Raw genomic sequence first — 14,668 nt, forward strand, 5'->3', positions numbered from 1 at the left:
AAAAAATAAATTAATTAATATTGTTAAGTCTTCAGCAAAATACTAAACCCTATATCCTAAATACTAAACCCTAAACCCTAAACGCTAAACCTTAAACTTTGGATAAACTCTAAACCGTTGGAAAATCTTAAACCCTAAATCATACATTAAAAACTAAATTTTAATAACACTAAACCCTAAATCCTAATCACTAAACCCTAAACCCTTGGGTAAACTCTGAATCCTTGGATAAATCATAAACTCTAGGGTTTAATTTTAAATATTTTTGATTTAGAGTTTATGATTTATCCAAGGGTTCAGGGTTTATCCAAGGGTTTAGTGTTATTAAGATTTAGTTTTTAATGTATGATTTAGGGTTTAAAATTTTCCAATGGGTTACGGTTTATCCAAGATTTAAGGTTTATAATTTAGGGTTTGGAGTTTAGGATTTAGGGTATAGGATTTAGTATTTTACTAACGGTTTAACAATATTTATTTAATTATTTTTTGTAACTATTTTTATTTATTTTTATTGTTTTATTTTAAAAATATAATTTTATTTGGAAATTCAATTTTGTATCATTTTTAAAAATATATCAAATATTAAATACTCAAATACTATTGGTTGGTGAATCTCTAGATTCACTCTAGGGGGTGAACTCAAAAATTTATCCTAATTTAACTACCTAATTGATTGACACATAAACAATGAATTTTTTTTAATTATTACAAAATTGAAGTTACATATTTAATCTCAATTAATATACTGGCGGATTATATGCCATCAAGTATGAAGAAGAATCCCAAATCAGAGTAATCAATCGTAATGAGCCGATAGAGTAGCCCAATGGATGTGTAAAACGCCCAAGCCCATGTAGATAATCGAAAATGACGAAATAACCCCTCAGTAACTAAAAAGAAAGCTTTCAACGAGAAAGGACAGCTGGGTAGATCGAATCGGATCAGATCAAAAGCAGTGTGCGTCGTCTTCTGCCTGAGGCTGCTGCTCGTCCTCCGTACCAACAACTCTGTCCCATCCTCTCTCTCTCTCTCTCAACACTTATTTAAAAAAAAAATTCCTTTTCATTTTTTTTTTAATTCGTACTATTCAAATTGATAGTTGCGATTTTTTTCTAAATTATGTAAAACAAAAACAATATAGGAGGCCTAGTGTGAATAAGTATTTTTAGTAGTATAAGCAGCAAAGAACTAATTTGCACTGGTATTCGAGAAGCGTACAGCTGTGTGACATGAGGTCTAGGCGGCCCTCTTGCTTCTTGGAATTTGCTCTCTCTATTTTTCTAATTCAATATACATTTATGTTTTTAGTTATAAATGGTGCTTAATTTAATTTTTGTTTGGATGCTAATGGTTACATTCTTAGCTTTTGGAATGGACTAGGAATACTAAACTGAGTTTGTTATTCACATATACAATATCTGTTTTATGCAATTAACAGAAAGATAATTTGTTTTTAGTAGGTATGTCTGGTTTTACGAAAGTGCCATTGGTAAAATGAAAAGTAGACTGTTGGGGAGAGTCTTGTCATGTAGCACTTTTTCACAGTATACACAGACTAACAAATAAAATAAATACGCTAAAAACTTATATACATAAGATTTGATACCCATATAACAATAACCAAACATTCGTTCTGATCTTAAAATTATTTTATGCAGAGACTACAAAAAAGAGCAAATATTAATTTTGACATTATTTGATCTTTAGAGCACTATTAACCCTTAGCAATTTTTTAATTAAAAAAAAAGGAAAGAAAAAAAGAAGAAGAAAAAACAACGATTAATTAGACGTCACAAGCTGTTGTTGCTTACACTATTTGCGGATCCCACTGACACGTGGCGGTCCGTCATTAATTATTAAAAAAAAAAAAAAAAATTCAGACAATTTTTTTTTTTTTAAGCGCCCCACTCAAGCAACTTTATGTTAATGATGCTCTTAACATGTTAACTTTATTAACACGGAACCATTTTATTAATTCCATATTAAACATTTAAACACTGCTAGCGTAGGTCAAAGGTCTTTTCATCTACAACTATTTGAGGTAATGATAATTATCAGTTTTGATCATTGAGTGTTCTCATCTACACACGTAACCTCAAATAGACCTGATCCTAATTCCTATTCGATCATAAGTTCTCTAGTCAAACAATTAAAAACACATTAATTAACGAAGAGATTGCACATCCTAGGCTCGAGTGACTCATTTAAATTAAGCATTAAGCTAGTAGTCACTCTCTCCAGGCGCCGTTCTCTCTTTTCTCTCTCTCTCTCCTTCTGGGAATGGTGACTCAGTTTCACCACTGAGAGCTCAAAATTCGCTTACTTTATCCCCTTCCCCGAGTAAATCACCTCACAGAGACAGAAAGTTGTGTCATGGTGCGTTATGATCACTTTTTTTCGTTCTGGGTTCGGATAAAGTTTTCATTTTTTAGACAAAAGATCCGAAATTGAAACATGGGTCTTGGTTCAATTTTGCAGATGGAAACAAAAGAATTCCCTGCATGGCTTGAGGTTTTGCTTAAGGAGAAGTTTTTCAACGCTTGTTTGGAGCATGAAGCAGTTAAGAAGAACGAGAAGAACATCTTGTGTATTGACTGTTGTCTTTCCATCTGCCCTCACTGTCTCCCTTCACACAATTCTCATCGTCTTCTTCAGGTCTCCTTTAAAAACAAAACAAAATTTTCACTTATTTTTTTTCAAATTATCGTTCAAAGTTCTGAACTTTCTGGTACTGTAATCTTTTGTAGATAAGAAGGTATGTGTATAACGACGTTTTGAGAGTAGAGGATGGTTCCAAGCTAATGGACTGCTCTTTAATTCAGGTTTAATTACACTTAATCCACTAATTTACATGGGTTCATGTTATACTGCTAGTACGTTGCTTTCAATTAATACGCGTTTCTTTATCGTTTTGTGTGTATGTGTTGTTGATGATGATGATTAAAGCCATACATAACGAACAGTTCAAAGGTTGTGTTCATCAATGAACGTCCACACTCACGACAGTTTCGTGGCTCCGGCAACTTCTGCTATACCTGTGACCGGTCTCTCCAGTCTCCTTACGTCTTCTGCTCTCTCTCCTGCAAGGTTACTAATCTAAAGAAACATCCTTTTTCGTTAATTACGTTTTCATTTTAAATTTCATCAAATACCCAATTCGATTTTGGATTTTTGGTTTGTTACTTTTTCGATGCACCACTAAAGTTAAACGCGTGTACGAATAATTAAAGGAAATTTTGTTTTTTTTTTAAATTGTAGATTAGTGACGTCATAATGAGACAAAGAGGACTCTCGGGGTTTCTCCACGTCTGCAACTTTCTTCAATTAACGGACGAAGGAGCAACAACATCTACTACGCCTAGCTCCACGCTCGAAGCAACAGATTCAGGCGGTGACGGAGGAGTGGACATGTTCTGGTGTCAGGCGCTCGCTTGCACCGCGTCAACTGAAGTCGTTAGGAAGAAGAGAAGCAGCTTGACGGCGACTTGCCGGAGAGTCACGACGGCGGTTGCTTCGACCAACTCGGAAGCTCCGGTGAACTTTTTCAACCGGAGGAAGAATACTCCGCCGCAACGAGCACCGCTCTATTAGGTCCGTATGGTAAGTAGAATGAATACACGTAACGTAACAATATAGTCGTCTAAAAGTAGTATATGTTTTTAAATTAAAAAAATCATTATCTAAATAATCAAAGTTTAGGAAAGCAGTTCTCCTGATTTTGTCTGGTCTGTGTATGGTTTGTTTAAAGGTGGAAATTCTATGTTTATCTGTTTCGAATAATTTAAATGCATATGGAAATAATGAATAATGTCTTCGTGAGGTAATAATTTTACTTCCATGATTGCAATATTCAGTTCACTAGTATTATTTACTGCGGTGTAGTAAATTATCAACTTTCGAGGATTATGAATCTAAATCAATAAATGCCTTGGGCCGACCATATCTTTTCTTTAGCTGAGTTAAATGATACGTTTAAAAAGAGACCAAGTAAAACAGTGATGGAGAACTATACTAGTTCGTATATAGTCTAAAAACGTGGCTGCAAAATAATTTATGATAGTCTCGTCTTATAGATTCTAAAGAAAATATAGGTTACACAACTTATAAATGAATCATTTGATATCAGTTGGTTGGTAATAAATGTGACACAAGATTTTTCAGAAAATCTTTCCACGATAAGAGTGTGTTTTGTGGTATGTGAATATGAGATTTGTCTGTATGCATAATGTTTTTTGTGATTATGCACGAATGAAAATTGAATAATTGGGTTTACATTAGAAAAGAAGACAAAAAGATTGGGACAGACATTATGGATAAACGTGAAATTGTGAATGTTTTCTGAGGCAAATAGTCTTTGCTCTCCTGCTTCCCTGGACCACCTTTCTCCTTTCCACTTCTCTACTTCCTCTTAATATTTTCTCGTTCTTAGACTCATATGAATACTAATAATAATGCTCTGCTCAATACTATTGCTCTATTTATGCCTCTCTTTTTTGAACTGCATGCTCTATTTGTGTATATTAATAAGTACACGCTTTGTATTTGATAAAAAAAAATTAAAAAAAAAGTAAGCTATGTATTGACCAAAAAGATTAAAATAATTAGTAAGCTATGTAAAGTTAAAGTTAATTCAAAATTCACTAAAATGAAAACGGAAACCGAGTTTTGCTGCTTTGTAGATTTGAATGCGACAGGCCATTTGTGTGCACTGGAACTTGAACCATATATAATAAAATAGTTTCCACAAATGCTTGGAGTTTGAAACTAGTCTATAACGTAGTAACGGATATCGAGTTTTGCTACTTTTGTGCAAATATGAGATAGTATTAAAAAGAGCAACGAAGTTCGTACCGGGCCTAGCGAGGAGGTTTGTTGGGCAGAACAGTCTAAAGAGTAGTAGCTTCAAATTCAATATGGTCAAAAAACAAGTAGACCTTCTAACGCAGAAGGAGGCTTCCAAGATGGTGAAGAGATCCACTTCCTCTTACGATGTGGAAACTGACAAACTTGATTTGATTTCTAAGGATAATGACACGGTTTTGACCGATGCGAGTCTCACTAACACGACCAAGGTGTCTAAGAACCTGTTTAAATACATCAAAATATGACAATTATTATGTAATTTCTCACAGTATGGAACCTGTTTAAATACATGAAAATATAACAATTATAATGAATGTGCTCTTATGTTGTTGTAATCAAGGAAAAAGATGTTGCTTACTGTAAGTATTGCTTTGCCTGTGTTGTTTAGCTTCTATATGCAGCTACAATGTCTCGTAGTTTCAGCATATAGAAGAAGTCTAACAAGATATTCACACTATATTTACATTAACATTATTAACATTCTGAGAAGTTTCAAGGCAATTAGTAGATTGACTCAAGTCCTTTATATATTATTCATGTCCCATTCATATTTTCAATGTGGGATCTTCTCTCCAACACCCTCACTCGAGATAATAGTGCGTATAACCATTAATCTCGCAGAATCCATCGTACCCCCTTGAGACAATGCTTTTTTTTTCTAGCAATCTCGGCGGAACCGAACCTTCTATGGGCCATCAGCTAATGGGATGATCGTGCCACTGTTCGGGCCGGATTTGGGTCAGTTGTTGGACCCGCTCTGATACCATGACAAGTTTCTTGAGCTTCCAACTTAAAACCAATTGGCAATTAATGAATTGGCTCAAATCTCTTATATATTATTCATGTTTCATTCATATTTTCAATGTGGGATATTCTCTCCAATACATTCTTCAAAAGAAGTAGCTTACCAGAGCTTTCTCCCAGATGTTTTGGCAAGCTCCACAATATAACAAACAAAGAGATAGTAGTATTGTTAATTAACCAAACCCCCAAACCGATAAACATAGTATATGTAAGTGATACCTTTTGTTTTGGGGCTGAAATTGGATGAGCATTTGCTTCAGCGTATGAAGCCATGTCATTGATAGCCGCATTCACTTTCTCTAGGGTGAGACTTCTTCTCATGTATCTTTTGTTTTCAGGGAAACAACATCTCAGAAACTCAATGTGCATTTCCATAAAACATTAGTAAAGTGTACTTACGATGAGAGGGAACTAAGTTCTTCAACAGTTGTGTACCAAAGCGGAGGAGAGCCACGAGGCCCACGACCTTTCTTCTCCAGAAAACGAAACCCAAAGATTAACCATACACAAGATAATAGAATCTGTGCTGCATGGAATCGGAAGCGGGGACGCGGAAGCGGAAGCGTAAGGAAGCGTAGAAGCGAAAATTTTAAAATATTTAGGAAGCGGGTACGTGTTGGAAGCGTTTATATATATATATATATATATATAATATTGAAGCACTTAATAAAATAATAATAATAATAATAATAATAATCCAACACATAATTTAAATAATGAAGTTCAACATAAAAGTTAACAAAAAAAACTCAACATAACATAAAAAAAAATCAAGCTTCAAGTCAAATATCGAACTCATCATTGTTCTCATTTTCCCCATCTCCACCAAACAAAACAGCTTCCAATTCTGGTTCATCAAGAGAAAGATCTTCAAACTCAAGTCTTCCCAAATTAATCTCATCCAGCGAATCAAATTGATCACCTCCTACATCCCACATACAGCTAGGGCCTTCTTTATAAGAAGAGCTCCTTCTTGATAGAAGACGGAGGTTAGTATGCACAAATACTAAATCTTCAGCTCTTTGGGGAACAATCTTGTTTCTTATAGCAGAATGAATGAACTTGTATGTACTCCAATTCCTTTCGCAGCATGAGGATGAAGATGGTTGTCCAAGTAACTTGAATGCTAAGATTTGAAGTTTTGGTGCCGAAGATCCATGAACTGCCCACCATCTCAAAGGTTCTAAGATAAACCTATCATGAATCACATCAACACTACCAAAGTCCTCCATGCATAAAGAGAAGTTAGAATATTCAACGTTAACCTCTCTCCTTTCATCTTGATTTGGAAAATACTTTAAGATGCAATTTTTTCTTTCTCTAGTAACCTCCAAATCTTGATGTGGAGCTTTTCTACTGTCTTCTTCTGCAAGCCACTCTGAACTATAGTACCTGCATCCAACAAATATATATAACAATTAAAATCTTACTGATCAAAAACCAATTTTACCATTTTATAAGTTGATAAGAAAAACAGAATAAAAACAGATTTATAAACTTACTTGGGGTTTAGAGAATGTGCCATACAATGAAGAGGAGTATTACTCTTACTCCAACGAGAAGTCAAAATCGAGTGCACCGCAGTCCAAAAGACGGAATCTTCATTAAGTTGTTTCCTTTCTTTTTTGAAGATTGCTCTTTTGACATTCTGAATCATACTTTCCCACCATTCATAAACCAGATGAAGAGAAGGTTTATCAGTATCAGCAGCTCTAATCACGCTATAGATGGGCAAAGTGAAAGATAAAGCATATTCAAGCTCCTCCCAAAACAACTCATCTAATATCTTTTTCTTCACTGCAGATGCTCTCTCTACACCGTCTTCTTTATAGTCATCCCATTTAGGACTGATCACCATTTGTTGTAACCCGGTCTTTATTTTTTTGAATCTCTTTAACATTACAACCGTGGAAGCAAACCTGTAAAAATAAACTAATGATTATTAACTTAAAGATTAAGAATATAAGTAAGCTCTCAATTAAAAATATAGAAAACTAACCTTGTAGAAGCAATTGTGAGGAGCTTAAGATCACAATGCTCAGTGAACATTACAAGCCTCATCCCGTGATTCATAATATAATTCTTGATCCAATTCACATCTTCACTGATAGACTTTATCCAGTAACAAGCATCATACACCGCTTCATTATTTCTTGTGCTCAGTAATGGTGAACATATATTCTTCAGAGCAAGGTTCAAGGTATGAACCACACATGGTGTCCAGAAAATAGTAGGAAACTTGGCTGAAATAAGCGCACCAGCTTTTACACAGTTTGAAGCATTGTCAGTGACAACCTGAACCACATTTTCATGCCCAGCCTCCTTTATGCCTTCTATGATCAGCTCTGCAATCATCTCACCGGTTTTTGTCTCACCATGAGTATTGATCGCCCTTAACATCATTGGACCACTCTCATTTGCAGCAATCAAGTTAAATATTGGTCTTCGTTGTGGATCTGACCAACCATCACTACATATACTCACTCCTTTTTGTTTCCATGTGTTCTTCAAAGGTTGCAAATGCATCTCAATGTTCTTTCTTTCCTTTTGAAGAAGTGTAGTTCTCAATGCATTATATCCGGGTGGAACATATCCTGGAATTTGGGAAGCACGCACATATGAATTGCGGTAGTGAGGATTTCTTGCAAGGTTAAAAGACAGACCACCTGTGTAGAACATCCTAGATACCTCCCCATCACATTGCTCTCTAGCTTCATTCTGGAATGCTTTTTCCAAAGGACCCTTTCTCTTCTTTGGATCAGACTCAGTTGCATTTGGAACTTTGTAGCTCATATCATAATCAAGAGAAGAACTAGACATGTTCCTTGATGACGAAGGAAGTGGAACTGCTTTGGAAGTTGCACGCTTTAACCTCTCTTTGCAATTATCAACTAGCTTTTTAAGGTTAACTCTTTGTTGAGGAGTGACTTTCAAGCATCCTTTAATTCCTTTTCCCTCTTGCAGCAGATGAGTCATAACTCTACTATGAGATCCAACATATGAATTACTGCAGAACTTGCATTCAAACCTCCATGATCCTCCTCCAGCTAACTTCTCAATTTTGTTCACATAGATCCACAAAGGTGCCTTGTCATCCACGTTCGAGGACTCATCAATGTTTAGAGGATCTTGAGACATTAGTCCTGTGAAAAAGTTATATGAATACTAATATATAATATCTTAATTTACCAAACATAATACAAATATGAAACATAAAATTGCAAAAGACTACAACAATATCACACAAAGCTACGTACACAAAGCAACTTATAATAATACTATATTTAAAATATTCCTTGCACTGAAATTGAAAACCAGAAAAGTGCAGCCATGACTTTAATACACTCACGATCAAACAATAGAATATGCAAACCACATGCATAAAACACAAACAAGTGACAACACATCAAACAAAGCACAATAACTGAGTATTTATATATATATGAGTTACGTACCTTTGCTTCTCTTCTCTCAGAATCTGGATAAAATGTTGAACTTGAAGAAATATCAGAACTGCTTCGTACGGTAACTGAATTTCAAGAGTTTTAATCTTTTTAGCTTATTTGGTAACTAGGGTTTTGTTATTATAATGGGCTAATTGGATCACATATTCACAAAACAAATCAAAATTTAAAAGCCCAAAATAATTTTCAGTTTTTTGAACATATATCCATCGACGCTTCCGTCAACTATCCATCGACGCTTCCGTCAACTATCCATCGACGCTTCCAATCCGGAATCGCGTGCTTCCATTACGGTTCCAAACGTCTCACTATCCGAAACGTGATTCCATGACGATTCCGGGCGATTCCGAGCGATTCCGTTTCCGGTTCCGCTTCGGAAGCACGAAACGCATGACCACCAACGATTCCATGCTACGTAGAATAGAATGCATCACCACTAGCTAAAGTCTCTTTGGCCAAGAACAAAGTATATACCTAGGACTGGACATTTTATCCCTTAAATTTTATTCGATCTATTATTTGCTTTGATTTGATCTGCAAAATCTGGATATCCATAAAGTTTCGAATCAGAGCAAATACTGAAAATAAATTTAACTTATTAAATACAACTAGAAATTAACCCTCACTTCACCTTTAGTATTACAAGTTTATGCCACTAGCCCTTAACTAATAACAACTCCTATATTTAAGTAATCACAATAACTAATCCATATCAATTTTTAAATAAAAAATCTGCACTACCCTAATTTATAGAACATTCCTTATATGTAGACTATAAAATAAATTAGAAATCTATCGATTTAATCATAAATTTCAGTTACACTTAAAACCAATATTCCACATACCTACCTTTTTTTTTTTGATTTTTTTTGGGCTTATATAAATTTTATTAATTGGGCTTATATAAATTTTATTAATTATTTTAGCACAGGTTTGTTACTATTATATCATAATTACCCATTTTGATTACTTGTATGATTAGGTGGGTTTAGTACAATAGATTAATATAAATCCCAAAGAAAATGTATATATAATTAAAAGTAATAAAGGAATTAACCTATTTTATCTAATATAGTTTAAAATATAACATATTGCACAAAATACATATTTTAAAAAAATATATATAATAAATGTGTATAATTTTATTATAAAAATATCATCTAATACATATTTATCTATTCTTTTAAGAACTAATACTCCTAAATATTACATTACAAAAACCCTACCTTACCCCTCAACTCTAACCCCTAAATCTAGATTAGTTAACCATAGAGATATAAAAATCTTTTACACTTCATTAAAAATGATGCTAAAAATGGTTAGTGTAAAAGATAAAAAGTGGTACTATGATTTGATATTTGTGACAATTTCCCATAAATAATAGATATCTAAAAACAAATAATGATAATTTACCATTATTGTTATAAATCTACATTTCAATTATGACCCATCAAGATATATATAAACAACTAAAACAAATGACAATTTTAAAAAATTAATAAAATTGATTCATAAAAATTATATTAAACATTTTTTAAAAATTGGTAAGTGATAAAAATATATACAATCAATGATGTAGGGGTAGGCCTTTAGTTACCCATTCTGGTTTGGTTCATATCTTTAAGAGTTCATTTCGGGTTCGGATAATCTATTTAAATTATCTTTAAATTTTTAAAATTCATATATTATTTAAAATAAAAATAATATAACATATAAATTTGAGCAATGTAAGCAAAATTTCCTAAATTTAAAATAAAAATTGGTTTGGTTTGAATATTTGGATGTGAAAAATATATTTTAAGTATTCTGGGTGTTTTGAATATCGTTTAGCTACTTTAAATATTTACTTTTGACTAATTTTTGACCAGCTCTACAATCAGATAAGAAAAAATTTGAACAATATAAAATTTTTAGAAAACACCCGCGCGGATGCGCGGATCAGAATCTAGTATACATTAAAAACGAAGCAAATCACAAATACTAAAATTTTAAGAACCGGATATCTGTTCGCTCCGACATGTATATAAATACACACATATTGATTAAATGTAGATTTTTAAATGTATGAGCTTATATAATTTTTATTTTAACATATGATTTAATAAATTATATTCACATTATTAGTTATAAAAGTATTAAAATAAAAAAAAGAGAAGAATTTTTTTATGATATCTATAACTTTTTCTTAAGATTGTCTTTCTTATAACTAATTTTAAAATTTAAAACATATAGGTTCACTGCTTCTTTTATTTTATATTTTATATATCTAATAAAAATATTTGAAAAAAAAAAATTATGAAAAAATTATCTTGTAAATATCTGTAAATACTTACATACCGGATGTATTTTTTCGGAGCAAAGCATATCGAAATATTTGACATTCGTAACATACGAAGCAAATCACAAATACCTCATAGATCTTAAAGCAGAAATCTGTTCATGCATTTTGACATTTTCTTGGAGCAAACTCGTATAAAAACAACAACTAATCTTAGTCTAAATTATTCCCAAAACCATAGGATATACCAAGATAATGAAAGTAAAAGGCTACTTAATGTATAAATATATACCATCTATTTATTTCTGAATTCAACATTGTAGTCTTGTCAGGAAAGTGTGAGGGTGCATAAACACACATCTTCTGCAACTTCCCTTGTTGTTTCAGTGATGCCTCAATAAGTTTCTACAAGCAACATCAAGTTTCGATTTTTCAGTAGTAATAAACGAAACCTAGGTCCAGATGTACACTAACCTAATCAATTACACAAACTAAACACTGTTTCTAGAATCTAATTTCGAAATCAATGGAAGTGATCAAGCCGTACCTTGGCTTTTGGGATAGCTTTGGTCTCTTCACGTAGCCATCGACTGTACTTGAAGCTCCATCGAGCTTAACTATGTGTCGATCGCCGCTAAATCTGGGATGATGCTCGCCGGATACACTGTAGCAAAAAAATCTAAGTTAGGTCAATCAAATGGACATAGAGAACAAAGTGATAATAAAACTCGACTTACTGTTCCGGGCGATGACGAGTTCCTGCAACTCGCTGACTCGTTTGTTAAAGGAAGCTATCAACAGTGCTGGGGGAAAATTTTCCACTAAGAGATTACTGCAGCTTCCAGGTTTCTGCCCCCAGGTTCCGGGTTCCTGCCCCCAGGTTTCGGGTTCCTACCCCCGGTCTAGGTCTCTGCTTCCGGGTATGGGTCTTGCCTCCAGCTTCCAGGCCGAGTGAATTATCATACTTTAGGATAAATTGAAATCTTTCTTTAATAAAATAACCAGCTTGGACAAGAGGGAATCTCCCTAAATCCGAGAGAAAAAGGAAGTATTCCAATACATATGACATTCCTTAAGAAAAAGAGAAATATTCTATTATCTAAGGATATAATGAATATTTCCAAATCCAAAGAGGAGGCACGACCTCCATTATAAAATATAGGTTTCTAAACCTAAAGAAAAGGGTCCACGACGTCCATGACCAGAGCTCATCAACTCCACAGCCGCCAAGGCGAAATTTCACACCTAGAAGACCTTCTTCTTCGACGGGCCTATGATAGGCAGATCCCGGCGATTACTATCAAACAGATGAAGATATATGCTCACTGCAGCACGTCTATAACTCTACTTACTGGCTCAGGCCACGGTCTCCAGCTCATCCGCAGGGTCCCTTCATACTCACTGAAGCACCTCGACACATCATGCCCACTGCAGCATATCGACAGATCTACCATCTGTTCCGGCCATGTGCCCCCTATAACAGATGACTTCTACCAACTACAGAGCTACGTGCTCCCAAGGCTATGTGCCCATTAGGCCATGTGCCCACTAGAGCCCCGTGCTCCCTAGGCCACATGCCTCCATTAGGCTATGTGCCTCCATCAGGCTATGTGCCTCCATCAGGCTACGTGCCTCCATCTAGGCTCCGCGCCCATCTAGGCTCCGCGCCCATCTAGGCTCCGTGCCTACATATACATGAACTACGAACGACTTGATCCCCCCCTGAAGGGTACGTAGGAAATCCCCACTGAAGGATGCATCTATAAATCCAAACACCTTCCATGGTCACGTGCATAGATACCCAAGGACCGACCTTGGTAACCGGAACCATCAAGTACAGATCAGGAGGCCCCCAAGGACCGATCATGGTAGCCGGAACCATCGATCATAGATCATGAAGACCCCGCGATCTTCACTATCGATAGGCGGCCCCCGCCTAACGACCAATCTCCCCCGCTGCTACTAAGGCACTGGTGCCTATACTGGCCCATACCCATATGGCAGTATCCAAAGAGCGGGATCTCCTGGTTTATCAACTACCAAAGCAAGAGAATACACTCAACGACACGTCTCCTTCCTCTTATCATTCCGTAGAGCTGAGCACGGATCGCGTGTACACAAAAATCCCTAACAGCTTGGCGCTAGAAGGAGGGGCAGTTTTAAACTAATTGATAATGTGATAGGCGGAAGAGACATTACATCTATTCCTGCAAAATCTATCAACCCCAGCCACCTGGGGGCAAAAAACAACTTCTTCTTACTGGACCCATGGTTCGCACGGCTGGAAACACCTCCCCATGGGAGGGTAGCACCATGCTAACATCAGTAGCAAGATCCAATAAGGGAATTACCTACTAGTTCCTGCTAGTCCCTTCTGGTCCCGGGCCTAAACCACAAGTCAGACCTCTACAGTCTTTGGTTCTTGCTGGTCCCAGGCTTAAACCACAAGTCAGATCTCTACAGTCGTTGGTTCCTACCGGTTTCAGGTCCCAACCTCAAAGCCGACCTCTACAATCTTTGGTTCCTGCTGGTTCCGGGTCTTAACTATATATCAAGCCTCTACAACCTTTGGGCCTGACGTGAGCAGTCATCACCAACATCAATATCAGCGGGTAATCAACCAGCAGCAATATAGCAAGCCCTAGACGCCATCAATGCTTCCAGACAGGAGGAGTCAGAAGAAGAGCTTCTGGAAATACTGCATGCATACCGGGCAACCACTAAGAGGTAACTGGAGAACCACCTTTCTCTTTAGGTTCTAGAATCTAAGTGATAGTGGAATCCAAGATAAGCCTGATAGCTAGGTTGATTGAACGCCTTTGAGTACTCGTCGAATTCCATTGGAGTTGTTCCGCGAAGAAACCCTGCCTAAGTGCCGAGAACACTGCTGCTCTACCTCCTGCAAATGAGCCAGGGAAAATGCTAATACTACATCTAGGAGTGCTGGTCTTCATACCCTCTACTCATTTGGAGCAAATGGGAGTAAAAGAAGCCGGAGAACACATGTTCCCATTACTATTCATCTAAAAGGAAAAGGAAAACCTTTGGGTTCCGGGTTCCAGCTTCCAGGTTCCGGATCCAGGGTTCTGACCACCTTACTACCGTTTTTTCTGGCCATGTACCCTGATATATCTTTGAGGAAGACATGACCACGAGGAAAGCAGGGGCAGATGAGCTAAGCGTTAACCCACGGGGTTACACGCATCAGCAACTCCCATCAACATGCCCGTGGCAAAGAAGATTCAAGATGAGGCGACGA

General features: G+C 35.9%; 3 protein-coding genes across 3 annotated transcripts; 1 reads left to right on the forward strand and 2 right to left on the reverse strand.

Annotated features, from left to right (window-relative positions):
- Window positions 1–2,089: 2,089 nt before the first annotated feature.
- LOC111205283 (protein RGF1 INDUCIBLE TRANSCRIPTION FACTOR 1) lies at window positions 2,090–3,819 on the forward strand. The gene is made up of 5 exons (XM_022700904.2): window positions 2,090–2,376; window positions 2,479–2,655; window positions 2,748–2,822; window positions 2,947–3,087; window positions 3,259–3,819. The coding sequence occupies exons 1-5, from the start codon at window positions 2,374–2,376 to the stop codon at window positions 3,589–3,591; spliced, it is 729 nt and encodes a 242-aa protein (XP_022556625.1). The 5' UTR covers window positions 2,090–2,373; the 3' UTR covers window positions 3,592–3,819.
- A 2,608-nt stretch (window positions 3,820–6,427) lies between these two features.
- LOC125585123 lies at window positions 6,428–12,327 on the reverse strand. The gene has a single exon (XM_048753658.1). The coding sequence runs from the start codon at window positions 8,803–8,805 to the stop codon at window positions 7,642–7,644; it is 1,164 nt and encodes a 387-aa protein (XP_048609615.1). The 5' UTR covers window positions 8,806–12,327; the 3' UTR covers window positions 6,428–7,641.
- On the reverse strand, window positions 6,450–7,525 carry LOC125575541. Its single transcript, XM_048755745.1, has 2 exons — window positions 7,170–7,525; window positions 6,450–7,059 (listed from the first exon to the last, which is right to left on the reverse strand). The coding sequence occupies exons 1-2, from the start codon at window positions 7,523–7,525 to the stop codon at window positions 6,450–6,452; spliced, it is 966 nt and encodes a 321-aa protein (XP_048611702.1).
- Window positions 12,328–14,668: the final 2,341 nt, after the last annotated feature.

Source organism: Brassica napus, chromosome C4 (assembly GCF_020379485.1).
Source record: "Brassica napus cultivar Da-Ae chromosome C4, Da-Ae, whole genome shotgun sequence".
Lineage (NCBI taxonomy): Eukaryota > Viridiplantae > Streptophyta > Magnoliopsida > Brassicales > Brassicaceae > Brassica > Brassica napus.

Coding starts and splice junctions, on each gene's coding strand:
- LOC125575541 (XM_048755745.1), bottom strand. CDS start 7,525: ATGGTGATCAGTCCTAAATGGGATGACTATAAAGAAGACGGTGTAGAG. Junction 7,060..7,169: donor GCACATTCTCTAAACCCCAA/GTAAGTTTATAA, acceptor TGTTGGATGCAG/GTACTATAGTTCAGAGTGGC.
- LOC111205283 (XM_022700904.2), top strand. Junction 2,823..2,946: donor TGGACTGCTCTTTAATTCAG/GTTTAATTACAC, acceptor TGATGATTAAAG/CCATACATAACGAACAGTTC. Junction 3,088..3,258: donor TCTGCTCTCTCTCCTGCAAG/GTTACTAATCTA, acceptor TTTAAATTGTAG/ATTAGTGACGTCATAATGAG.
- LOC125585123 (XM_048753658.1), bottom strand. CDS start 8,805: ATGTCTCAAGATCCTCTAAACATTGATGAGTCCTCGAACGTGGATGAC.